General features: G+C 41.7%; 2 protein-coding genes across 2 annotated transcripts in view; one reads left to right on the top strand and one right to left on the bottom strand.

Moving 5' to 3' along the window:
- Positions 1 to 3633, bottom strand: part of SPATA9 (spermatogenesis associated 9) — a 57130-nt gene extending 53497 nt beyond the window's left edge. Inside the window, exon 1 of the mRNA XM_006080260.4 lies at positions 3483 to 3633. The gene's annotated coding sequence lies outside the window, so the exon portion shown is untranslated. The remainder of the gene's footprint in view (positions 1 to 3482) is intronic.
- The window catches only part of RHOBTB3 (Rho related BTB domain containing 3), a 58223-nt gene continuing 32694 nt past the window's right edge, over positions 2440 to 27968 (top strand). The window contains exons 1-6 of the mRNA XM_006047510.4: positions 2440 to 3474; positions 3632 to 3857; positions 8698 to 8884; positions 18521 to 18675; positions 23492 to 23603; positions 25988 to 26353. Coding sequence (XP_006047572.2) covers positions 2570 to 3474; positions 3632 to 3857; positions 8698 to 8884; positions 18521 to 18675; positions 23492 to 23603; positions 25988 to 26353 — 1951 coding nt within the window. The 5' untranslated portion in view covers positions 2440 to 2569. The remainder of the gene's footprint in view (positions 3475 to 3631; positions 3858 to 8697; positions 8885 to 18520; positions 18676 to 23491; positions 23604 to 25987; positions 26354 to 27968) is intronic.

The raw sequence follows: 27968 nt of genomic DNA, 5'->3' as shown, positions 1-27968 counted from the left end.
TATTCCACTAGTGAGAACTAATCTCATGGCCCTGCTGCTGCTGCTGCTAAGTCGCTTCAGTCGTGTCCAACTCTGTGCGACCCCAGAGACGGCAGCCCACCAGACTCCCCCGTCCCTGCGATTCTCCAGGCAAGAACACTGGAGTGGGTTGCCATTTCCTTCTCCAATACATCAAAGTGAAAAGTGAAAGTGAAGTCGCTCAGTCGTGAAGTTGCTCAGTCCTGTCCAACTCTGTGCGACCCCAGAGATGGCAGCCCACCGGGCTCCCCCGTCCCTGCGATTCTCCAGGCAAGAACACTGGAGTGGGTTGCCATGCATTCTCCAATGCATGAAAGTGAAAAGTGTGAAGTCGCTCAGTCGTGTCCGACTCCTAGCAACCCCATGGACTGCAGCCCACCAGGCTCCTCCATCCATGGGATTTTCCAGGCAAGAGTACTGGAGTGGGGTGCCATTGCCTTCTCTGAATCTCATGGCCCTATCTACATGCAAAAACTCTGGGACATGTCCTTTCTCTATGGCGCCTGGAAGAGAAAATGGGTTTGATGAGCATCCAGCTAGTCTTTGTCAAATAAACAGAGTTGGTCTAGGGATTCCAAGGTTATAACTTGAGTATCACCAAGTCTGACTTTGGAAATCTCTTGGGTAGCCTCTACCACTCTCATTTCTTCCTGCTGTAATGAAGGCATCAGAACACCAGCTTTAATTTTAGCTCTTGCTGTTCCCTGAATAAGCCATGATCATCCACATCTCTAAATCTTTGCATGTGATTTGCATATAAAGTCTGTCCGTTCTTTCTAGTATTTCTAACCTCCCCTTCTTCCCAAGCTAGCAGGCTTCTCCTCCTCTTCTAAGACCTAAGACAGTGCTTACTTCCTCCATGCACTTCTCTCTGATGACAAAGAAGGCACAGATCTCTTCTTAACGTTCACTGAACTTTATCTTTGTACTTTGTTCCTACCTCTATTACTGAATGTATAAACTTGCATGATAATTTTTAAGGAACAAGTACATTTTCAAAAGGATCAGACGCATCAATATTCATAACATAGTGACCATTAATAATAGATTTAGCTTCTCAAGAATAAGGACTGGGTCTTATGTATCTTAATATCCCTCATGTGTACCAGCACTGGCCTGGGTTACATACTCAATAACTGAGGAAAAACTGAATGCTGTCTGCCAGGCTCCAGCAACTTCCCAGCTTCCCAACCCTTCCTGCCCCTTTCCAGCAACTCTAACTCTCTCTCTGTCTCGTGGTAAAATGCATTAAACACAACATTTACCTTTGCCACCATTTAAAAATGCACATTTTCATATGCGCCTTGTTTGCAATAGTTCTTTTCACATTTTCATCTTACAAAACAGAAACTCTACACTCATTGAACTCCGAATTTTCCTCTTCCAGAAGCCCCCTTAAAACCAGCATTCTGCTTTCTAAGAGTCTAACTACCTGAGATATCTCTTGTAAGTGGAATGATGCAGTCTTTGTCTTTCTATGACTAGCTTATTGCCCTCAAGATTCATTCATGTTGCAACATGTGACAGGATTTCCCTCTTTTCTTAGACAGAATAATATTTCTTTCTATGTATATACCACATTTTACATATCCATTCAACTATTCCGGTGTCTTTGCTTTTGACTTGGGGTTACTGGCGGTGATTGATGACCCATGAGAAAAGATGATCTTGTATTATTTTGGAGTGCTTCTAGAGACTAAAAGAGAAACTATACTGGGTGCAAAGGAAAATATGATTTTTAAACATCAGTGACTTACATAAAGAATGTCCCCCCATTATACCCTATCTGAGCATGAGAAACTATTAAACCCCTTTCAACTGAGCAGCCGGGGCCCACAATAAAAAGCTGCTCACATTCCAAACGCCTCTCACCCTAGGGTTTTCACTGCCCTACTCAGCACCTCCTGTTTCATAGTCTCAAAATAGCTCTGTTGAGAAAAGAAACAGCAACATTTTAAAGTAGGGCAAAATAAATAAAGGGATAAACAAGAACTCTTTCAACACGGACCACTTGCGAGAATTTTCCTGTTTATGGAGAGGCAGAGCCCCAGAGTAAACTCTGGCTCCTCTTCGAATCCAGTGGATTCCAGTGTTCACTCGCATCGAGGAATTTGAGGCCCTTTGGGGACACTGACACCCTTTAGTTCAAGGCGTTATCATGAAAGAATCTAAACTATCCTTGCATTAGCATGATCGTTATTTTTTCAGCTGGCCTGAGGAGCTATTATTAAACATGTAGCCATAATGCGTACCGAAAAATCCCCCACGTAAGCTCGCATTTGGTCTGTAAACACGTTAAACAACCTCACGCGTAACGACTTCCTACAGCTATCACAATCAGAACCTCAACACTTAAACAAAACAAAACGAAATCCTCCGGCTTTTGGTCAAAAAAAGATGCCAAATATAGCTTGAAGTAGTAAATAATCCTCCCGGGAAGCGACGTTCGCGAATTAATTGGTGCGTGAACAAAGAACCCTTTCTGCACTACGATGAATGTTGCCTTTCTTTTTTTTCTCGCAAGTATGATTGTAGAAAACAGCTGTACTACATGTTGACAAATGACCAAGCGGCAGACTTGGTAAAAACACTTTTGGTCAAGGCCAAGAAGAGGGGGAGTGAAAAAAAAAAAAAAAAGGGCTGCTGGAGCGGCCACGGGGCTGGATTCCCTGGCTTCCCTTACCTTTTTTTTTCCCCCCTAGTCTTTAGGGAGCAGGGGCCGCAACCGCCCCATCACCACACCCCGCCTCCCCCCACCCCTTTCCCCGGCTCGGCTCCGGTTACAGCCTTTCGAGTTGAACAAACTTGCTGCAGGCGGATTGGTGACCAGGAGCTCTCAGGCCGGGGCGTCGTATTTATTAATTTATATTCCGCGGCGCCCCGCGCGGGCCGTTCCTTTGTATCCGGCCCGCCGCCGCCGCCGCTGCCCGGGCTCGGGGGGGAGCCTCAGCGGGGAGCGAGGCCCCTGCGTCCGCCCGAAGACACCCCCCCCCCTCCTCCTCCAAGGCCGGCACGTGCGGCTGCCGCCCGGCCCGCAGAGAGGGGCGGAGGCCCGGCTTCTCCCCCACCCGCCGCTGAGCCAGAAGCAAGAGGCGCGGCTGCGGGCCGCCCGGCCGGGAAAGCGCGGCGCCCGGCGAGTCTCCGCGGCGGCGGCTGCGGGGGCCCGGCAGCGGGAACGGCGGGTCCCCCCGCCCCGGGATGCGCCCCGGCACTTCCTGACTGGCTGGCGGCGCGCACGCGGCCCCCGGAGCTCGCTCGCCCGCCCGCTCTGCGTCGGCCGCGCCGCGCTGGAGGCGCGCGAGGAGGGGGAGACGCGGCCCGGGATGAGCTGATTGCTGGGGGGCGCGCGTGGTGGTGGTGGGGGGCGGAAACCACGCCGCCGCCTGGCCCCCCGCAGGCCGCGAGGAGCCGACCTTTCTCTGCGTCGCCACCCGGCCCCGGGGGATTGGAGATCATGTACGTACGCGTCGCGGGCCCGGTCTGGTCTCCAGCCCCGGCGCGTGCCGTGTGCCCCACCCCGGGCCCGGGGGGCTCTCGCGCGCCCGTCCTCGCCGCGCGCTGTCCCCCGCGCTCACCACGCGCCTCTTCTCCCCCCCGGTCTCGGCCGCCTTAGGTCCATTCACATCGTGGCGCTGGGGAACGAGGGGGACGCGTTCCACCAGGACAGCCGGCCGTCGGGGCTCATCCGCGCCTACCTGGGGAGAAGCCCGCTGGTCTCCGGGGACGAGAGCAGCTTGTTGCTGAGCGCTAGCGGCGCGGCCGCGCGGCCCGTGTTCACCGAGTATCAGGCCAGCGCGTTTGGGAACGTCAAGCTGGTGGTCCACGACTGTCCCGTCTGGGTAAGGGGGCTGACGGAGCTTTCCTTTCCTTTCTTTTCTCCCCCCGCCCCCTCTTTCATGACTGTCAACGTCTGGGTCACCGGGGGAGAGTTTTCTTTGTTATTTTTTTTTTTTTTAACATTTTGGGGAAAGTCTTTGGTCCTTCGTTTCAGGGGGCAGGGGCCAGCCTAATCAAAGAACACTCTTAGAAGGAAAAAAAAAAAGCCCCAGTGAGAATGTGAAGCACTTAGGCGTACGTTTCACGATTGTGGGTTGTCTCTTGGTTAAGACAGCTGACCCTTAAATGTCCCAACCCCAAGGGACGCGGGTCACTAAGTTTCACCAGCAGAGAGCAGTGTTTTTTTTTTTTTTTTTTTTTTTTAATGCCATCCTGTGTGGGTGATATAGTAATATGAGTGTTCTAAAAATAAAGATCTCTGAAAGCTCAACAGAGCCAAAATACATTTCACTGGGGGCCAGCTCAGAAATAGGACCCCTGGAAAGGAGGGGGAAAGTCAGGGACTGAGAATTAAATTTAAACGACTAGTTTATAGCACTTTGAAAAAAAATTTTAATTAGTTTTTAATTTTAATAGTGCAGATGTTACTGATATATTTAGCCATTTCTTTTTCCTGACCCGTAAATCAGAAATATTACTGATACTATTTTGGGACTTGAAAAAAGCTTTAAAATTTGCGATGATTAGAAGAAATTGTAGTGAAGTTGATAAATGCTAGTCTAATTCTTGAGTGATAAAAGAAGAAAGAAATCTACACCCTGATGGTATAAATGCTTTTCAGTACACAGTAGCATCCAGAATGTGTTCATGGAATCTTATTTCAAAGTTTCTGAGTCTTTACTCGTATAGAGTCTACATTGCACCTAAGTGTTCTATTTTATAACAGAAGAAGGTTTAAGGTTTGAAAAAAATACAGGTTATCCTTATGTGAGATTTACATTTAAACCACAGTTTAAAAAAATGAAATAGGGACTATAAGGCTATACCTATACAAAGATAGGATACACCTTTCCAAAGAAATGTATAAAATGTCTGTAAAAACATTTCTTATGTGGATTTCCATATTTATAGAAAGGAAAAATCACTTGTCCAAATAAATTTTCAGCTAAAAAGTAAATTTATGTTAGTAGACTAAAATAAATGAAAAACAGGCCTTTTCAGTCTAACAGGGAGGCTATTAAACTCCTAATTATGACATTGATGATGCTGATCATAAGAGGCATGGGTAGAGAACTTACTGGCTGGAGTCCATGCAAGCAAATGAAACCCTTCTTCCCCTTTGATCATATCATTGTGAAAAATCTTACAATCTAAAAACTTACTGGTTCTATACTCAGTTGGAACAAATATTGAGTGAAGAGAGTAACTAAATGTAGGGGAAATAAAATAAGCTGAATTAGGATGTTAGGATAACCTTTTCTGTTTTGTTGTTGTTGTTTTGAGCAGTTAACTCCTGTTGATGTTATTATTAATAATTTAACAAAAAGCATTACTTGTGATCCCATGGATTGTAGTAAATGAAATCTTCCAAATCAGTTAAAATTAACCTTTGTCGTCTAGATTTTTGATTGTTACGTTTTGTTATTCTAATCACCTTTGTTTGGTTAGACTCTGGCCCTTTTTAAGGCATTGAGTTTGTATGTAACCAGGCACAGTTTTGTGGGTTATAATGGTCTTCAGGCATAGTAGAATGTGTTTGTAGAGCTACTCTTTATAAGATGCTTTTCTTCTCTAGGTGGTAAGTAAAAGCCCATTGGAGGTATGAAAGTTGATTGTATTCATCAGCTGGTATTTGACATGTACTGAATCAGAATATTAAACACAGCAAAGCAGATAGAACACAAGTTTTGCTATCAAAAGGACCTGATTTCAGATCCTCACCTTGGTACTTAGTGGCTGTATTCCTGGGTAAAGTCACTCATCCTCTTTTGGCCTTATTTTCCCTGTGTGTAAAATAAACATAATAATCACCCCTCCACCCCCCACTAGAGCTATGCCAGAGAGTAAATGAGAGAATAGTGTAAAGTTCTTAGCATCCAGACTGGTATGTAGTAAATACTTAATAAGTGGTAGTATTTATCACAACTTTAACATAGCCATGTATTGCTTACACTAAGCAAAGGTAAAGTTTTCCTACATATCATTCAAGATTTACACACAAGTGCACAGAGGCAGCTTGTTAGTACTTAGCATTAATAGATGCTGTATTGCAGCCCCACAACCAAGTAGAATGGAATTGTTGTTTCACTGTAAAAATTCAGATTCTTTTTAAAAGATCAGTTCCATTCCCCAGCTGTGGCTCCAAGCCTTGTGTTGCATAACTACCCTGAGGAAATCCTGGAACTGATTTACGAGGGTTGGGAGAATTTGATTTCCTTCGTATTTCTAGAAATCAGTGGAACATTTTCTCTTTGAGATGGTTTGAAGAAATGTGGCGTTGTTTCCTTGGAGTTAGAATGAGATAGTTGTGCCCCTCTTCCCTGGGTTTCTTCTGTAGGTCTGCTGCCCTGCTCTGGATCTTTGCCATTTATACTTGGCACTTTAAATAAATGAGCTTCAAATTCATTTTATGTAGCTTATTATTTATTAATAGTATGTCTCTCAAATCCACATTAAAAAAAAAATTTATTTCTAGATCTTTTCCTGTTTACCAGAAATATTCCATAAAAATCCATGAGGTAATATATGCACACATTCCTTGTGCAGGGTTTGAAGCTCTAATTTGCATTTAAAAATAAAATTAGTTATAGTCTTTATATCCTCAATACCACAGAGTTAATGAAGCCAAAACCCATTTCCTTATAATATTTTCCCTTAAATGTCTCCTTTTTCCTTCTTCACCTCTCCAGTATTCTGGAATTTTGAACCATTTGGAATGCAAAGAGCAGCTCCTTTTGATTTGTTCTCTCAGAGTTAGATGGCTGCTTGATATTGCTCCCACTTCTTTCGTTTGTTCGTCCCACTCATCTGAGTTTGTCCTCTTTCTTTACTGTACTCCCATACCCTGTTGTACTTACACACTTTGAGCTTGAATACTATAACAGATACAGTTGGAACTGAATGGGTTTGGTGGTTTGGGATTTGGAAATTAGCATAGAGCTCTGCTGGGAAGCTTTCACAATTTCTTTATCTGTGTCCCATTCCACTTTTCTCTCTTCTTACATCCTCCACGATATTCAAGGTTTTGCTTTTGCTGTTTGTAGCCCCATGGTCGGCCTCTTTTTTTTCTGTTTTTGCTTTTAAGTCTTCCTCTAAAAACACTGTGTCCGTCCCACTTTGAGTAAGGTATTCATATCTAAAAATTCTGTCGTTCGTGTCACTGAGTATACTTTTGGAAACGGGCAGGTTGCGAGGGTGCAAGGAACTGGGAGAGGCTTGGCCAAGGCATGGGGGTGTACTGGTTAGAAGAAACTCTGCCAAAGGGCATTGCCGTGACCCTTCTCCAGAATTTTCTAGCAGAATAAAAGCTCTGTTGCAGTTGATTGAAACCCTGTTTTGAACTCCTACTTCAAAGTGCAAACTTTCATAGGCCAACAGTTTTTTGGATTTGTGAGCCACATCTAGCTATTTTCTTACTCTAGCTTTATTATGTCCTAAGAATACATACCAAAGGCCACATGAAAGGACAAATAATGATTAATAGTTAACCAGAACGGAAGAAGGAGGCTGTTTATGCATATTTAGCAATGGTTTTAAGGTACATACAGATATTTTTCTTACACCGCTATTCATGCAATAACTTTGAAAAATTATTTTTAAAATATCAAAGTGCAAAGTTTTATCCTTAAAAACTTTATAGGGTCCATAATAAGTTACTTTTGGCCTTAATTCTAAATATAAATATTATTAATGTGTGTGCTCTGTCACTCAGTCTTTGGGACCCCATGAACTGTAGCCCACCAGGCTCTGTCCATAGGATTTCCCAGACAAGAATACTGGAGCAAGTTGCCATTTCCTCCCCAAGGGGATCTTTCCAACCCAAGAATCAAACTGATGTCTCCTGCGTTGGCTGGCGGATTTTTTACCACTGTGCCACCTGGGAAGCCTAAATATTATTAACTGTGGTCCAGAATAAAGATTTTAAAACTGGAAAGATTTAACCTGAATTTTTAATTGATAGGAGGAAAATACATGAATTGCAAGTATATTCCTTACCATGTTAACATCTTAAAATACACACCATCCTTTTATGAAAGCATACCCTCTCCCTGCCTCATTCTCTTCCCTTAAACCACTATATATATGTAGTACTGTCCAAAGAATGGATAAAGTCGAAAGATATATATGAAATTTGTATATATAATATATATAAAATACATGGAGCTCCATGGCATTCACAGTAATTATAATCCAGAACACTGAACAATCCTGCACTAAACTGGGTCACAGAAAATCCTCTGAAGCTTCCTTACTCACACTGATGCTCTTGTATCTAAAATGCAAGTGTTACATTTTTGAAACTATAGGTGATAAAGCTATGGCATAATTTTAAAACAAAGTGCTTATTTTTAAGTATAGGTGTTGAAAGAGGTTGCTTATTTCATCAGAGTCTCAGGGATCCTCTAGGTCCTGTTTTACCACTACATAGCTCTCCAGGCTAAATGAATATAAAAAAAATTTAAAGAGTCGATTGACTTCAAACATTTTAAATTTCATGTAGTTACTTTTTAAAAACTAAATTTTTATTTATTTTTCATTTTTGTTCTTTTTATTGTTGATAATTTTTTTAATGAGTTCAAAAATTAAAATGTAGCCAAAAAATGAAACTAATATGTTACAGTTTGTTTCATGATGAATTTGAAGATAGGCAGACTAAAGATTGCTCTTTACATTTTGGTTTAGGACATTTTTGACAGTGATTGGTATACCTCTCGAAATCTAATTGGAGGTGCAGACATCATTGTGATCAAATACAATGTAAACGACAAGTTTTCATTCCATGAAGTGAAGGATAATTATATTCCAGTGATAAAAAGAGCATTAAATTCAGTTCCAGTAATCATTGCTGCTGTTGGTACAAGACAAAATGGTAAGTAGTTTTCTTTTATATGAGAGTGCAGGTGCCATGATAATTTTGAAAAGCATTATTTATTGATGATTAGTAATTTTTTTTTTTAAAGCAAAATGATTGGGTTCAAATTGCCAGCTGTCATCTCTTTATCATTGGCTATGATAATCAGAAGTCAAACATAAGTATCATAAACTACTGTGATTCTCATGGGTACAAGGTTTTCTTTTAAACTGTTCTTCTACAGAAGTGAAGTATCAGTATCAGTTCAGTTGCTCAGTCGTGTCTGACTCTGTGACCCCATGGACTGCAGCACACCAGGCCTCCCAACTCCATCACCAACTCCTGGAGTTCACTCAAACTCATGTCCATTGAGTCGATGATGCCATCCAACCATCTCATCCCCTGTCATCCCCTTCTCCTCCTGCCCTCAATCTTTCCCAGCATCAGGGTCTTTTCAAATGAGTCAGCTTTTCGCATCAGGTGGCCAAAGTATTGGAGTTTGAGCTTCAACATCAGTCCTTCCAATGAATATTCAGGACTGATTTCCTTTAGGACGGACTGGTTGGATCTCCTTGCAGTCCAAGGGACCCTGAAGAGTCTTCTCCAACACCACAGTTCAAAAGCATCAATTCCTCGGCGCTCAGCTTTCTTCATAGTCCAACACTCACATCCATACATGACTACTGGAAAAGCCATAGCTTTGACTAAACGGACCTTTGTTGGCAAAATAATGTCTCCGCTTTTTAATATGCTGTCTAGGTTGGTCATAGCTTTTCTTCCAAGGAGCGAGTGTCTTTTCATTTCATGGCTGCAGTCACCATCTGCAGTGACTTTGCAGCCCAAAAAAATAAAGTCTGTCACTGTTTTCACTGTTTCCCCATCTATTTGCCATAAAGTGATGGGACCGGATGCCATGATCTTAGTTTTCTGAAGTGAAGGAAGTCAGTCACTGTGTTCTTTTTGATATGGGAGAGTTATTAGGCTGACACTGAGCCCTGGAAAACTGTTTTTGACAATCTAAGGGACTATTCAGTTGGGAAAGATAAATTGTTCCCAAAAGGATGTGGGGTTGAGAGCTGAGTTTTAGGCAGGTATGCAGTGAATGAGCTGAATATTGACAACACCACCTTGAAAGTATTGGTGACTCTGTAGCTGGAGGATTGTTGTGCTTCAGTCAGTTTTAGTAGTTGCTGCTGTGCATACTGTTGTCAGATTATCTTGGGGTCAACTCAGAATTCTCTTTGAATTGATGGTGTTTTCTAGTTCTTAAGGATTATTTCCTCAGTAAAACTGTCCTTAAAATTCTGTTTTTATTCATTTTTTTCTTCCTTTTTATTGAAGTATAGCAAAATAAAGGACATTAGACTTCACTAATTTTAGAGCACAGTTTATTGCATTTTTACGTATGTGTGCACCTATATAGCTATCTCATACAGATCAAGATACATAGAACTTTTGCCTCATTCCAGAAGCCTCTCTTGCCCCTGCCCAGAGATAACTGCTATTCTGACTTCTAACATCATAAGTTAGTTTTACCTATTCCTGACCCTCATACAAATGGAATTATACAATATGCAGTGTCTTGTGTTTAACTAATTTCAGTTAGTGTGATACTTTTGAGATTCATGCGTGCAGAACTTATCTGTAATTTGTTCTTTTTATTGCTGTGTATTGTCCCATTGTATGAGTACACCAGAGTTTATCTCTGCATTCTTTTAATGATGCTTAGGTAGATTTCTGGGAGGATTTTTGGGTCACATGGTAGATACGTGTTTAGCATTAGTAGATATGAATAAAGCAGGCTTGACCCTTCTTGGACTCCATGTCCCCTCTACTTCCCTAACCTTCTTTTTATTGCTGGTCACGGTTCTTGAACCAGTCATCCACACTTCCTGAGTCCACTTCCTGACTTCCCATTCATTCTTGAGTCCACTACAGTCTAACTTGACTTTCGCAATGACGCTGGGTTTGTTTTCACTCAGGGCTGCCAATTATATGCCTGTCGCCCACTTTAATTGACGTTTTAATAACAATCTTCCCTTTGAAGTTATTCAGACACACCTCTCTCTCCACTCAGCAAAAGCTACTTTTTCTCTTCCTGGTTGTTGTAATTCTCTGTCATATTTCCTGGCTCCCTGAGCCTCCCTCACACATCTGCACCAAGTCAGTCCATCCTGTGGCTGTTGCCCAGGGTCCCATCCTTTTCTTCACCTCTTCTTGCCGTTTCCTCTGACCTGAACCTGCTAATCTGGTGTCCTCACTTCCCCTGCAGCGACACGGTGATTACCCAGTCTCTTTCTCTGACTCTAGTCTCTCTCCTGACCCATGTTTCCACAGATACCTTCCTCTTTCCACTGAGTTCCCCAATCTTTTTTTTTTTTTAATGTATTTTTTTCATTGAAGGATAATTGCTTTACAGAATTTTGCTGTTTTCTGTCAAACCTCAACATGAATCAGCCACAGAACCTCCCTCCCATCTCCCTCCCATCCCACCCCTCTAGGTTGATGCAGAGCCCCTGTTTGAGTTTCCTGAGCCATGCAGCAAATTCCCGTTGGCTGTCTATTTTACATATGGTAAAGTAAGTTTCCATGTTACTCTTGGCCGTACATCACCCTCTCCTCCCCTCTGCCCATGTCGATAAGTCTGTTCTCTATGTCTGTTTCTCCATTGCTGCCCTGTAAATAAGTTCTTCAGTACCATTTTTCTAGATTCCGTATATATGTGTTAGAATTCGATGTTTATCTTTCTCTTTCTGAATAACTTCACTCTGTGTAATAGGTTCCAGGTTCATCCACCTCATTAGAACTGACTCAAATGTGTTCCGTTTTATGGCTGAGTAATATTTCATTGTGTATATGCACCACAACCTCTTTATCCATTCATCTGTTGATGGACATCCAGGTTGCTTCCATGTTCTAGCTATTGTAAATAGTGCTGCAATGAACAATGGAATACATGTGTCTTTTTCAATTTTGGTTTCCTCAGGGTATATGCCTAGGATTGCTGGGTCATATGGTGGTTTTATTCCTAGTTTTTTAAGGAATCTCCATACCATCTTCCATAGTGGCTGTATCAATTTATATTCCCACCAACAGTGCAAGAGCGTTCTGTTTTCTCCACACCCCTCCAGCATTAATTGTCTGTAGACTTTTTGATGATGGCCATTCTGACCGGTATGAGGTGATACCTCATTGTAGTTTCGATTTGCATTTCTCTAATAATGAGCAGTTGAGCATCTTTTCATGTGTTTGTTAGCCATCTGTATGTCTTCTTTGGAGAAATGTCTGTTTAGGTCTTTTTCCCACTTTTTGATTGGGTTGTTTGTTTTTCTGGCATTGAGTTGTATGAGCTGCTTGTATATTTTGGAAATTAATCCTTTGTCAGTTGTTTAATTTGCTATTATTTTCCCCCATTCTGAGGGTTGTCTTTTCACCTTGCTTATAGTTTCGTTTGCTGTGCAAAAGCTTTTAAGTTAAATCAGGTCCCACTTGTTTACTTTTGTTTTTATTTCCGTTACTCTAGGGGGCGAGTCATAGAGGATCTTGCTTTGATTTATGTGATCGTGTGTTCTGCCTATGTTTTCCTCTGAGAGTTTTATAGTTTCTGATCTTACATTTAGGTCTTTGATCCATTTTGAATTTATCTTTGTGTATGGTGTTAAGAGGTGTTCTGATTTCTTTCTGAGTTCCCCAGTCTTGATAGATGATGCCAAACCTGTCTGTTCCCCACACTAGAATCACCTAAGCAGTCTTTCTTTCCTGTTCCGCATATCCAGTTGACTCAGAAGCTGTTTTGATTTATATTTTAAATAAACCTCAAACTCATCATCTTTACTGAATTTCAGATCCTGGTGATCTAATTATCTGTCAGAATGACTTTCTTTTTGGTCTAAATGGGCAGTTCCAAATTTTGTAGGATTTGAGATCTGTACAATTGTAGAGCTTCTTTGTAAGGAAAAAAAAAAAAACTACAAAGTAACAGACATACATGTATACAAATGAATGTTTATTCAGAATGTGAAAAGAAAGCCAAAGAAATTACAACTCCAAAAAGGCTGTCAAATACCACAGACGTTAAAAAAAAAGTTTCTTTTATTTAAAAATCTGACACTTCTCTAACTTTTCTTGTATTTTTTTGGCTGCAGATTCTTTGATCAAGTCTCCACATGATAACCACTTTCTGAGGTTTTCTGTAGAGCAAAAGGAATGATAATTGTTTTTTTTTTTTGGTGCTGGCACCACGGTTTGTGTTGTGTTTGCTTGTCTCTCGGCTCCTCCTCGTTGTGTCCTGATGCTGGACCAGTCTGCACTGTGGGTGGAAGCAGCATTCCTGAAGGCCGTGCATGTACCGAGACAGCTCGCAAGCACTTACAAGGAAGTGACTACAGACTGCAAATAGTATCTCACTAAACCTAAATTTAAATTCCTCTTTAGCAGCATCCTAAAAATGTCCACAGCTACTGCAAAGCTGCCTGATGCAAGGTGAAGTGAGTTGGACTGGAAGGAGGCCTGTGTCTTCACCAGACATGGACAGACTATCTCATTTTGCATATTTGACAAAAGCACGTCATGTGAAAGAACCCAAGGGCCAGGTTTCTCCCAGGACTTTGGAAACAAGCCATAAGGAAGGGCTTTGAAGCTTAGGCTTGCTGGTAAATCAGCCTCTGGTCAATTTTTCCTGCTTGGCTTCTCTCTGAAATAGATTCTCTCAGAATAACCATCCTAGAATATGTCAGATCATAATACTCAACCCTTTCAATTGTCTAGAAACTTTCATCTTTTTTTTTCCATTTGCAAAATTTCAAACCTAAGAACTTGACAAGAATGGGACAGTAAGCTCCAGAAATTAAAAACACACACTTCTTTTGTTTGAACCATTTGATGGTAAATTGTAAACATTATGGAATTTCTTCAATCCTGATTAATTAAGCATGTCTCTTCTAAGAACAGAACCATCTTCCTATTAACCATAAGGCAACCATCACACAAGAAACATACTATTACCTGTTACATTATTATTTAAAATATAACCCATATTCACATTTTCCCATGTATTCTAATTTTTTCTTTTTTTAAAAAATTCAGTATGAAATTAAGGACTGTGTGTTGCATTTAGTTCTCATGACTCCCTGGTCTCTTAATTCAGAACAGTTCCCAGTTTCCTAGCCGTTTTTTTTTTTTTTTGGAGGGGGGCAGGAGGAGTATCTTTCATGACATTGACATTATTAATAAGAATCCAAACGCGTTCTTTTGCATGATCCCTTCAGTTGTGATCACTGGGGTTGCAAAATAGTGATTTCCTATCATTCCTTCTTCGTTTATTAGTTGGTACGCTACCGTAAGTAGAGTAGGGCTTCCCTTGTGGCTCAGCTGGTAAAAAATCCGCCCACAATGTGGGAGACCCGGGTTTGATCCCTGGGTTGGGAAGATCCCCTGGAGAAGGGAAAGGCTACCCACTCCGGTATTCTGGCCTGGAGAATGCCATGGACTGTATAGTGCATGGGGTCGCAAAGTGCTAGACACAACTCAGTGGCTTTCACTATCACCACTGCTACTGTAAGTGCCGTAAAAGTCCCTTTTCTCTGCTCCTGCGTCTTTCTTTGAAATCATTATGAAAAATTCATGGGTTGGTTATTTAAATTCAATGTTTCAGAATCTATTCTTCTCATTATGCTTTCTGATACTCCAGGTACCCCCCATTTGCGTGTTCACGCTCGCTCCGGTTAATTCTTGGGTCCTTCCTCCTCCTGATATAGAAGGATGTGCAGACTCACCTTAGACCTGCCCTGCCCCGGGCCACTCAGGTGCCCTTGGGCTGCTCCTCACCCCGCTTCATGAAGCAGTGAGCACTTCCATGTTGCTGCAGGACACGAGGTGCCCCCTGTCCTCTGAGCCTCCAGGTTCCTCTTTGGTCCTGTGCTCGCCACCTGCATCCTCTCAGGGACCCCTAGTTTATGGTCCTATAAGAGTCTCTCCCCTCATTTTTCAGTGTTGCCGTAGGTTCACCTCCCTTTTTCTCTTCTCTCCCCACCCCTGCCCCCCATCTCTCTCCTTCCCTTCCATCCCACCCCCCATTTCATGATTTCTGTGGTTTGGCAGGAAGAGGAGATTGCAGTGTGGAATTAGCTTGTCCTCTTGAAAGTGGAAGTGACGTGTTCCTTTTCTCACATTCAGGCCTCCGCATGCACCGTGTTGTACCATATAGAGTACCCCTCTGCACAGCCCATCTTGTCCGCATACTGAATTTGTCCTTACCCTGGAAATTGTTCCCTTTTCTGCGAGGCCCTCCCCAGTCCCCCAGGCAGAGTTAATTTCTCCTCTGTTCCTGTGGTGATTTCATACACCTTTATTTCAGTACTTATTATAATGGTCCGCAGTCGTTGTCTGCCTGGGCTCGGTTGACAATGAGTTTCAGTTATCTGTGTATCTTTATTACCCTGCAATCTGAGGTGTGGTGGCTGCTCAAAAAACGTTTGTTCAACGCGTGAATGAATGGCTTTATGAATGACGTATACAGACGTGAAAAATCATTTTCACGAACGGAGTGAAATTAATTTCCCATGTGAAATGTGATCGCAAGGTAATTACAAAGCTAAAGCTGGCTCTTTGGTTCAAGGACACGGATTGTTCCTCCTTCCTGGAATATTCCTCCCTCCTGGAATCCCTTGCAGTCCAGTGAAACAGTGCTGGGTGTTCTGCAACTCCTTTCTCCAGCTGCTTTAAGAACAAGTTCAGCAAGTACAGTCAGTCTCATCTCTTTGCTTTTGTTATACGTGTTTTGACAAGCTTGACTGTGTGTGTGGGTCTTCTTCGTACTTGGCTTTGAATAAATCTTTGGCTTTTATTAAATATTGAATTTGTCTTTAAAGTAGACTTTTTTTTTCCAAACTTGGCAAAGGTGTATTCATAGCCTTAAGCTCCTGAAAGCAGGCATCCTGTCTTGTCTTTTTGAAGCTCTGACAGAGCCTAGTACATTGCTAGGCTGGAATTCCTAAAAAGATTTCTAATACTCTCAAGCACTGGCAACATTGTAAGCATCATCCTGAAAGAAAGTGAAAGTGAAGTCGCTCAGTCCCGTCCAACTCTTTGCGACCCCATGGACTGTAGCCTACCAGGCTCCTCCGTCCGTGGAATTTTCCAGGCAAGGGTCCTGGAGTGGGTTGCCATATCGGTTCTCAAAGCCACTCTTTTGAAAGAGATGCCATCCATCTTAATTCTAGAGTTACATTGTGTTTGCTTTGAAAAAAAATTAGACATTTTGTGATAATACCTTGAAAGATAATATATAAGGGGAGAGAAAAGACTACAGTGTTAACTGGAAATGTAACACTGATTCCCAGAGTTCCAGGACTCTTGAGCAAGGCTCAGTAGGAGTGAGTCCTGAAGAAGGCACTGCAGTTTAAAATTGTTTGGGGTCTCCTCTGATTGTTGCTGATGAAATGCTAAATGTTGGTTTAGTTAATTCATAAACATTTTGCTAATTCTCCTACCTAATATGTAATGGCTAGACATTTTTTCCTCTTGGGTTCAAGTGAACAAAAAGCAATGTCTTCTGTGACATAGAGGAGATGTAACGATTGGACATTAGGAGACACTTTCTAGGTTGGTAAGATGCTTGTGGCTACACACGATGGAAAACCCTGCTCAGCTGGCTTAGGCCTGACACTAACTGGATTTTTCCCTCAAACCAAGATTGTTTCCTCACAATTATTTTACATTATGCTCGCTAATTTTTCACTCAAAATGGTACTGATTTTATTTTTGTCCCGAAATAATGTTTAATAAGATGATCTGCCTACCCACCTCATTCCATCAATATAAGGAGAGCTTTGTAGATATGAGAAGATCTCTGTCTTCAGAGAGTCAAAGGCCCTGTTTATGATGGGTTTGTAAAGAATGTGAAATGCCAATGTGTTCTTTGTCAAGATAGGCTAACTTGTGTATGATAACTTTATTTGCTCTGAACCTAATATGATCTTAGAAAAAAAATAAGTGCAAAAACTCAGACTAGACTTATTATTTATTGCATACTTTAGCGATGCATACTTTTATTTTTAAATCATGGCATTTTTATGCAAACTAAATTTTTATCTTATCTTTTGATGCCTCTTTATCAGGTGTAACAAGTAACAGCTTTATTATTGTTTCTCTGTCTCTAAGACACAAGGAGACTTAGACATGTCACAACCTCTCTGAGCCTCAGTTTCCTCCTCTGCAAAACGAGGATGTGAACGCATGGTTTCTGAGCTCAGAATGCTTTCAGCGAATCGAAATTATCTAATTCTTAGGTGTACGTGTCACATGGGTATTACATATGCACATGGCACAGAATATCCTTGGTATGCATGCCATGTGTTCATATAGATGCTCCATCTGCACTGTTCATTGGTAGGACGTTTTTGTGTGTGCTGTGGGGATGGGGGAGCAGCCTGAATGCCCTGTCAGGGTCACTGTACTTTCAGTTATCAGGTCTTTTGGCCCCTGGGGGTCACAGCTGAGTCCCTTTCCAGGCGTTACCCTCTGCTGATACAAGCTGCTTGCCCGAGGTTTTGCTCCCTCCACAAGGCAGCCCTCCTCTACTTACTGGCTGATTTAGGGATACAGAAACCCAGCTTTGTGTGAGGAACCCCTCTCAAGGGCCATCTAAGCTCCAGAGTCTCCTGTCTGGTAACTGAAGTGTCTGTTGCAACAACATTGCAGTTCGAGTTCTTTCTCTGTGGAGTGCAGCTTCCTGCACCCCTGAGAAGATCTGTTTCCAAGATCACCCCCCAGAAAGCCGCCTTCACACAGTGTCTCCATGTCAGAGTCTGTTTTCTCGGGGAAGCCAACCTAAAACAATGTGATTTCTTGGAAATGGACTTGGCTGCTTTTTGAACAATGACATATCTGAAGTGTAGCATGAAACAGAATAAAGCTGGCTGGCAAATATGGAGTTGAACATACACGATTAGCTTTATTAAGGCAGAGTCTTACAGACAGATAGGTTTACCACCTTCCCAGCCATACGTCTGTATGTGATTCTTGGGGAAGTTCACATCTTGAGTAATTTATGCTCTCAGTTTTTAGTGTTATGATCTTGGAGCAAAAGATGAAAAGTGATTGACTTTGGTCACTGCAGTTGAATGCTTTAGAGTTCAGCCATCGAAATGTCTAGATTAGTAGGAATGTACTTCATATGAAATTTGGAATGACTGACAGTTTTGCAGCCTTCAGGATTGAGGTCAGATTGAGGATTCTGTTAAAGTAAAAGATGTATTCAAACTTAGTGAATGTATTTAAAGATTATTACAACAACAACAAAAAATGCCAGCCCATTGTTTTCATAGTTGAAGTTGTATAAAAGGAAGCAGGCCTGGCATTTTAGTTACTGTAATCCCCTTGGTAGTATTCATTCACTTATTTAAAAATTCATCTATTTTATAAGATCTTGTTCGTTGTTCTTCCATTTAAAGCTTATTTATTTTAGGGACCTTGCAGTTATCACTGACACTTCTCATTCAGAGTCTAGTGGATAGTAGCTATATGAAGTGGCCTTGAACTGTGATTCTGGTATGAGCTCTTAATTTGTTGTTTAATGTCCAGGTTGTCTGTGCACATTTGTGTGTGTGTGTGTTTAATTTCAAAACGCTTTGTTGGTCATGTTCGTTTTCTCAGAAGAATTACCCTGCACATGCCCACTGTGCACCTCAGACAGAGGGAGCTGCGTCAGTACGACGGAAGGGATCCAGCTTGCTAAAGAACTAGGAGCCACCTATCTGGAGCTGCACAGCCTCGATGACTTCTACATAGGAAAGTATTTCGGAGGAGTGGTAAGTGGAAATCCCAGTTGCATAAATTAGTCATTTGTCAGGTTGGCTCTTTAGCCGTTTCTTAGAACCACAATTAGAACTTTAGTTTTAAAATCAAGAATAGTTTTAATCTTGTGAAATGGTTATTGTTGTCACTGCTTCCACTTTTCCCCCTTCTGTTTGCTGCGAAGTGGAAACAGTGACAGACTTTATTTTCTTGGGCTCCAAAATCGCTGTGGACAGTGACTGCAGCCATGAAATTCAAAGATGCTTGGTTCTTGGGTGGACTTCCTTGATAGCTCAGTTGGTAAAGAATCCATCTGTAATGCAGGAGACCCTGGTTCAATTCCTGGGTCGGGAAGATCCCCTGGAGAAGGGAAAGGCTACCCACTCCAGTACTGTTGGGCTTCCCTTGTGACTCAGCTGGTAAAGAATCTGCCTGCAATGTGAAGGCCTGGATTCCATCTGTGAGTTGGGAAGATCCCCTGCAGAAGGGAAAGGCTACCCACTCCAGTATTCTGGCCTGGAGAATTCCATGGATTATAGTCCATGGGATCGCAAAGAGTCGGACATGACTGAACAATTTTCACTTCACTTGGTTCTTGTAAGAAAAGCTATGACAAACCTAGACAGTGTATTAAAAAATGGAGACATCACTTTGTCAACAAAGGTCTGTATAGTCAAAGCTATGGCTTTTCCAATAGTCATGTATGGATGTGAGAGTTGGACCAAAAGAAGGCAGAGCGCCAAAGAATTGGTGCTTTCAAACTGTGGTGCTGGACAAAACTCTTGAGAGTCCCTTGAACTGCAAGGTGATCAAATGAATCAATCCTGAAGGAAATCAACTCTGAATATTCATTGGAAGGACTGATGCTGAAGCTCCACCCCTTTGGCCACCTGATGCAAAGAGTCAACTCATTGGAGAAGACCCTAATGCTGGAAAAGATTGAAGGCAAAAGGAGAAGGGGGGTTGGCAGAGGATGAGATGGTTGGATAGCATCACTGACTCAATGGACATGAGTTTGATTGAACTCTGGGGGATAGTGGAGGACAGGGGAGCCTGGTGTGCTGTAGTCCATGGGGTTGTGAAGAGTCGGACACGACTGAGCGCCTGAACTGAACTGAAAGGGAAAAGGACAACTTGGTTTCATTTGTTGGAAAAGATGGACGCTAGGCAGATGCTTTACCATCTGAGCCACCAGGGAAGTCAGGGCTGGGTTGCCTCAGACCAAAAAACTACCAGGGAGGGAGCACAACCCCACCTGTCAGCAGATAATTGGATTAAAGCTTTACTGAGCAAGGTCCTGCCCACCAGAGCAAGACCCAGTTTTTCCCACCACCAGTCCCTGCCATCAGAAAGCTTACACAAGCCTCATAGCCTCCTCCATCAAAAAGGGCAGACAGAAGAAGCAAGAAGAACCACAGTCTCCCATCGAGTAATACAAAACCACATCACAGAAAGTTAATCAGCATGAAAAAGCATAAAGTTATGTCCCAGATGAAGGAACAAGGTAAAACCCCAGAAAAACAACTAAATGAGGTAGAGATAGGCAACCTTCCAGAAAAAGAATTCAGAATAAAGACAGTGAATTTGATTCAGGATCTTGGAAAAGGAATGGAGGCAAAGATTGAGAAGATGCAAGAAATGTTTACCAAAGACCTATGAGAACTAAAGAACCAACAGAGATGAATAATACTCTAGAAGGAATCCGTAGCAGAGTAACAGGCAGAAGCACAGATAAATTACCTGGAGGGTGGAATGGTGGAAATCAGTGCCACAGAATATAGAAAAAAGAATGAAAGGAAATGAAGACAGTCTCAGAGACCTCTGGGACAACATTAAACACACCAGTATTCACATTGTAGGGGTCCCAGAAGGAGAAGAGAGAAAGGACCTGAGAAAATATTTGAAGAGATAATAACTGAAAACTTCCCTAACATGGGAAAGAAAATAGTCAGCCAAATCCAGGAAGCACAGAGTGTCCCAAACAGGATGAATCCAAGGAAGCACACACTGAGACATAGTAATCAAACTGACAAAACTTAAAGATAAAATATTAAAAGCAACCAAGGAAGAATGACAAATAACATGCCATGGAACTCCCATCAGGCCATCAGCTGATTTCTCAACAGAAACTACAAGCCAGAAGGGAATGGCATGACATTTAAAGTGATGAAAGGGAAGAACCTACAACCAGAAATACTCTACCCAGCAAGACTCTCCTTTAGATGTGATGGAGAAATCAGAAGCTTTCCAGACAAGCAAAAATTAAAAGAATTCAGCACCACCAAACCAGCTTTACAACAACTGCTAAGGGAACTTCTCTAAGCAGAAAACAAGAGAAGGAAAAGCTCTGTACTGTGCTGTGCTGAGTCACTCAGTCGTGTCCGACTCTTTGCAACCCCATGGACTGTAGCCCTCCAGGCTTCTCTGTCCATGGGGATTCTCAGGGCCAGAATACCAGAGTGGGTTGCCATGCCCTCATCCAGGGAATCTTCCCAACCCAGGGATCAAACCCAGGTCTCCTGAGTTGCAGGCAGATTCTTAACCGTCTGAGCCACCAGGGAAGCCTAAGAAAATCCCTACCTACAGAAAATAAATCCAGAACAATTAAGAAAGCAGTAATAGAATCATAAATATTGATAATTAGCTTAAATGTAAATGGATTAAATGCATCAACCAAGAGACATAGACCAGTTGAGCAGATGAAAACTTGTGCATGTACGCACTTCCACTTAGCACATCATTCTCCTTGACCCCCAAGGTGGTATGTAATTATTTGATATTGATAGTTTAATCGTGTTCCCATTATGGCATGCAATTGTAATTATCTTTCATTCTTTTTCTGGTTACTGATTGTGAAAACCGATAAACATATTTTACTATTGTGATTGTGTAACTATTACTCACTTAATACCACTGCATCATGATTGGCCAACAGAAAAATTATAGAATTCTATATCTCCAAAACTACCATTTAATAGAAAAACCTGTAATCACTTTTTAAAATCCAGATGTATATCAGAATTATCTTGGAATTTTTTTGAAAAATACAAATTCCTGGGTAGTGCTTTTTTTTTTAAAACCAGAGCTCCAAATATGTTTCTAATGAGCAGCCATGTTTATTTTTAAACAACTGGACTATGTGAGGATCTTTTACTTTTATCTAGCTTGTTTCACTTTTTCTATCTCATATTCAGTGCGCCTCTGTCCACAGGATTTTCCAGGCAAGGATACTGGAGTGGGTTGCCATTTCCTTCTCCAGGGAAACCTTCCAAACCCAGGGATCGAATGCACGTCTCTTGTATTGCAGACAGATTCTTTATTGTTTAGCCACCCGGGAAGCCCATATGTACATAAATAATTTTTGCTGTTCAGTCACGTCCCAACTCTTTGTGACCCCACGGACTGCAGCACACAAGGCTTCCTGTCCTTCACTATCTCCTGGAACTTGCTCAAACTCAAGTCCATTGAGGTGGTGATGCCATCCAACCATCTCATCCTCTGTCACCCCTTCTCCTCCTGCCTTCAATCTTTCCCAGCTTTAGGATCTTTTCCAATGAGTCAGCTCTTCGCATTGGGTGGCCAAAGTATTGGAGCTTCAGCTTCAGCATCAGTCCTTCCAATGAATATTCAGGACTGATTTCCTTTCAGATTGACTGGTTGGATCTCCTTGCAGTCCAGGGGACTCTCAAGAGACTTACACGTACATACATAAATAATAATAAAAAATTCTGTTCCTCAAGTGTACTATCCACATTTTAGGTCCTGCATAGCTACATTTAGCTAGTGGCTACTGTTCCATGATTAGCACAGATGTTATAGGACATTTCCATCAACGTAGAGCATTGCATGCTGTGCTGTGACCCAGCATCCCAAGTCCTCTGACCAGCTGGTGCTGAGTCTGTTTTGCCCAGTCTGTTCCAGTCTCTTCCCTGGGTCCATCTACCTGAAGGTGGCCCACATGTCTGATAATGTACACCCCGAGGCCTGAGAGGTGACCAAGGGGTGACCAGATATGAGGAGTAGGGAAGGGGAGAGTGGCTGGACCTCGGTTGTGTAGGTGTGGATATCTGCCTGCATGCACCAGTGCCCTCCGGTAGGGGAGTGTGGGGTGGGCAGGCGGAGACAAGAAAGGTGGTCTTGGGCCCCAGGAGTTAGGGGCCAGCTCTCTCTGCTGCAGGAGACTCTGAGGAGTCTCAGAATTTAAATCTGAACCAACCCTTCCAGTTTAAATGATGACATACTTGGCAAAGCAGGACGATAGAATATATTTTACGTTAACAGTTTATTTTCTTGATTTGCAACATTTAAATATTTAGGTAGGTGGTATGTGGACCTCCTTTTGTACTTTTGCCCCAGGTGTCACATGCCCGGAGCTATGTAAGTGCATGTGGTTAAGATTTTTAATTTATGAAATGACGGATGCGTTTCAAAGTAATTTGTTCAGGAAAAAAAGTAGAGCACATATGAACTTTCCAAATTGTTGTGAGCAGATGTGACCCAAAGCTAGAGATCTGCTCTTGGTTTGAATTTTTCTAGTGTTACTTGTTATAGTTGCCTGTGAGATGGTTATTGATAGTCACATGGGTGTACTGCTTGGCATTCTTGATTATTCAAGAGAAAGTACAGTTTTTTCCTTGAATGATAGTTTATGTTTAGACAAGGCACAGACTGTTCTACTTGATAGATTTTTTTTTTTTTTAATAAAAAAAATTGAAAAGCATTGGCTAAGGCATACGTCTCGATGGTACCGGCAGCTGTGATTTGGAGTCCAAATAGTCATGTCTACATAATTTTGTCAGAGCTCTAATTAACATTCGATTCTTGTTTTAGTTGGAATATTTCATGATCCAAGCCTTAAATCAGAAGACAAGTGAAAAAATGAAGAGAAGGAAGATGAGCAACTCGTTTCATGGAATTAGACCACCTCAGCTTGAACAGCCAGGTGCATTTATTAGCCTGTGTCTAAACATTCTGTTGATATTTATTGTAGATCGTTTCAAAAGCGTGGGGGCAATTGTTCTCAAATTCGAGTGTGTTCAGGACTCACCTGACATTCCGATTCAGTGAATCTGGGCTGGAGTCTGAATCTGATTTTTAAATAAGCCTCCCAGATGATTCTGAAGCAGGTGGCACCTGGATCACGTTTTGAGGACTATTGTCTTGAAAACTTGAACCTATAGATTCTTTTTAGAATGGTGTGTGTGGTAGAGAGCTGCTCAAAATTACAGTCCAGTGAGAAATAACCAGATGTGATGCATGAACTTTGAGTGGATACAGGTTCCATAAAAACATCTGAAAGATGTTCTTGGGACAGTTGGGTAAAATTTCATTATGGATGGGAAATTAGATGATACTATGAGATTACTGTTGATGTTCTTATATATGATAATAGTATTGTGTTTAGTAGAAGAATGTTCTTATTCCTAGGAGATAAATATGAGTTATGAGTAAATATGAAAGTATTTAGAACTAAAGTATCCTAATGATTACAGATTACTTTTAAATGATTTGTGAGTGAAGGAGAGATGCACACACACAGAGGGAGAGAGAAAATTTAGAGAAAAGGCCAAAAAGGAAAGTGTTAATAATTACAGAATTTAAGGGCAAGATATATGTGTGCTCATTGTATCATTCTTTGAGGTTTTTGACTGAAAATGTTCATGATATAGGGCTAGAGGAAAATAAAATTAAAAAAAATTATATCAACTTGCCAGAACTTATTGCATAATCTTGTAATAGCAATGGTAAAATAATACTCTATTCAGATCAAGTAATTATGGATATTGTTTGTGCTTGATAAGTATTTGGTGAATGAATGAATGTACATGAACAAGCCAAGAGAGTGTAATTTTGTATGGGAAGTCAGTTCCAAAAGTGTGGACACATACACCGTAAAATTGGCTTTGAACATTGTGATGTGCAGGGTGAAAGGGGTGATGCGGTCTGTTATGTAGCAAACCCTGGGCCCTTAATTACTTCCTGGATGTGAAGATGAGTGGGGAATGGCCAAGTCAATAATGCTGATGCATAATTTCTTAGTTCTTATTAATAAAGAAGAGAAAACATACCAATTGCTCAGACAAGGCAGCATTCTTCAGGTCATTTAGCACTACAACCTGTGGGTCTTCCTCTGGGGCCAGCAGGGCAGAGAGTGGGCAGGGGTGCCCTTCCCACGGGAGCGCTGTGGCATCGCACTGACTGTAACTCAGGGTCCAGGCGCACCTTTGTTCCGGCGCCGACTTCTTCTAAGGACGGATCCCTGGCTTTGGGGCATGTGGTTTTTATAAACTGTTCTCAGACAGTCAGGATCTGTAGGGTGCCTCTGGTGATGGAGAGAAGAGGATGGATAGGGTACAGGGCAGAAAGAGCCTGGCCCCCAACTTACCTTGTTGTCCAGTTAGTAGACTGGAGTTCTGCTTTAGAATAAAGAATTGTTTTTATTCCTGAAGAAGGCTGAATTGTACGGGTTTACATGATTGTATATCCTCCAGGCAACCCTTCCCAGGTCACGTTTTCCTCGGCACAGCTTTAGATGAAAGTTAGCAGACTGTTCACAATTCGGGTCTATGATGAGGACCTGGGCTGTGGTTCTCCAGGCTGATGTTCTGAATTGATGGAGGCTAATCTAATTTAGTTAGTGATCCAACTAGGGAATGGAAGGTTACCTGCCCTTGTGGAAATCATGGAGCCTGACCAGCAATCTCCCTGACGTGTGCCGAGAGGAAGAAGCTGGTTGTGGGGCAGCATAATGTTTTACTAGGAGGGAAAGACAAACTTTAGCATCGGAATAAAATGGTCAAGGTGGTTTTAAACCATCGAGTCCAAGACTCTGAACCCTGGCTTTTAAGAGGCTGCAGTTTTAACAATTCATTCCTCTGCCTTCAGTTATTCTGGAAGGAAAGCGACTTCAGATGTGAGGTTGGGCTCTTCAGAACTTTCAGAAATTTCTTTGAATTTTTTTATCAGGTGAAGAATGATAACAGCCAACATAACTGAAATCTAGCATTTGGAGAAATATTTTATGTGGGGCCACACATAGTGAGAAATGCTCTTTGTGGCATTGGTACATTTTTCATTTGTACTATAAAAAGTAAATACAGTATTTCTGTGTATCTGTGTCATTCCTGGATAGTTAGTTTATAATTAGATGAAGCTATAGAAAAGGTGCTGTTTTTCTGGATCCAAAATGGCCAAATATTGGCAACTTCCTATGGTTCAACCTAATAATATTTAAAAAAAATATTGTTTTGTTGTGTTTAAACCTGAAGTGACGGGGGTCTGTGGACCTAAAGCAGTTTGTTATTCTTATTTTCTTTTTTGAAACAGAGAAAATGCCGGTCTTGAAGGCTGAAGCATCGCATTATAACGCCGACTTAAACAACTTGCTGTTCTGCTGCCAGTGTGTGGATGTGGTGTTTTACAGCCCAGATTTAAAGGAGGTGGCCGAGGCCCACAAGATCGTTCTCTGCGCCGTCAGCCATGTGTTCATGCTGCTCTTCAGCGTGAAGAGTCCTGCTGACATTCAGGATTCCAGTATCATCCAGACTACCCAGGATCTCTTTACTATCAACAGAGACCCCGCGTTTCCAGGTGCTAGCCAGGAGTCTCCGGGCAACCCGCCCTTACGAGTCATCGTTAAAGACGCCTTCTTCTGTTCTTGTTTATCGGACATCCTGCGCTTCATTTACTCAGGTACCTTGTCAAATGGTTCTGGTACAGCCTCGTGAGCTTTTGAAATGAAGTGTGCCCGTGGTCTTCATGTGTTACCAGTTGGTTTTATCTTTCTCTTCTTCATACTATCTGAGGTGAAGATTGTAAATGCAATAGTGTCTGCTTTATCCACAGGAACTGGTCCAAGCTTTCTCTCCTTAAAAGATTCCTTGCCTTGGTTTTACATCTACCTGTAGAAACAGTAACCTCTTTTCCTATTGAGCGAGTATGTTAGTATTTTAAGTGTTAGTCACTTAGTTGTGTCCGACTCTGTGATCTCATGGACTGTAGCCCTCCAGGCTCCTCTGTCCATGGAATTCTCCAGGCAAGAATACTGGAGGGGGTAGCCATTCCCTTCTCCAGGGATATTCCTGATCTAGGGATCAAACCCGAATCTACCACATTGCAGGCAAATTCCTTACCATCTGAGCCACCAGGGAAGCCATTATATTTAAAAGAATATTCAGAATTCATTTTGAATATTCAATATTTAAGAATTCATTGTCTGATTTAACTTTAAAGAAATAGAATTCTTCAAATATATATGAAAATAAGTGTCTTTACTTATTCTTGTTGGACTCAGATTTTGGAGGGAATTGAAGGGAGAAATTACCATGGTCATTGCATTTAGTTTAGCAACTAGAAACAGTATCTAAAATTAGTTCAGACTAAAATCTAATTAACTTTGACTATGACTATTTCAAACTACTGTTACTTCTGTGCTCTTATCTTTGTAAGATTCAGCTTATCAATTGTTTTTCGTCTTATCCTTTTAAAAGCTCAGTATAGCACATATATTCTAAAGATTAGACTTTTTAATTTGAGTTATTTTAACAGGGTGGCTTCCTGGGTAACTCAACTGGTAAAGAATCCACCTGCAATGCAGAAGACCTGGATTCAGTCCCTAGGTTGGGAGGAGTCCCTGGAGGAGGGCGTGGCCACTCACTCCAGTATTCTTGCTTAGAGAATCCCTATGGATTCAGTCAAATGATTGATGATAAGATTTTTCTTTTTTTCATTGGGGTTGTGTTTAGTTTTGCAAGTTAAGAAGTTAATGGTTGTGAAAAATACAGTTGTAGCATGCAGATTAAGTGGATTAAAAATATACATATTGGAGTTGAATGTGGTGATATAAATCTTAAATCCATTAAGTGAATATTTTCTTAGAATTTTCCACCCCTGCAGAGCATACCAGCAGTCAGTGCCTTCGGCCTGGCAGCCTCTCTGTAAGTGTAGGCTGAACTAATAATGAGTAGACTCTAGTGGCTGTGAATCATTATGTGAACAAACCAGATAAGCTAGAGTCTTCATTTAGCACAATGGATTTTTATGTCTAAACTTAGAATCTCACAGTTCAGAATTAGAACTAATTTTGAAAAGCCAAAATGTTTACACGTTAAAAGAAAAAAAATGTCTTTAATGATATGTCAGAGAACCATGATGGAAGTGTTTGGCTTTTCTTTTCAATGAGTCTGCTGTTGAAGTCATGAATTATTCAGCATGTTTCCCACAGTATCCATTAAATACTTTCAAAGGCACATGAGCACTTTGAGGTCAGTTCTATCCTCTTTAATACGGTAGCAATAAAATAACTAAA

This window comes from Bubalus bubalis, chromosome 9, assembly GCF_019923935.1.
Source record: "Bubalus bubalis isolate 160015118507 breed Murrah chromosome 9, NDDB_SH_1, whole genome shotgun sequence".
Taxonomy (NCBI): Eukaryota; Metazoa; Chordata; class Mammalia; order Artiodactyla; family Bovidae; genus Bubalus; species Bubalus bubalis.
The sequence above is the reverse complement of the archived record's forward strand: the minus strand, read 5'-3'. Positions and strand labels throughout refer to the sequence as shown.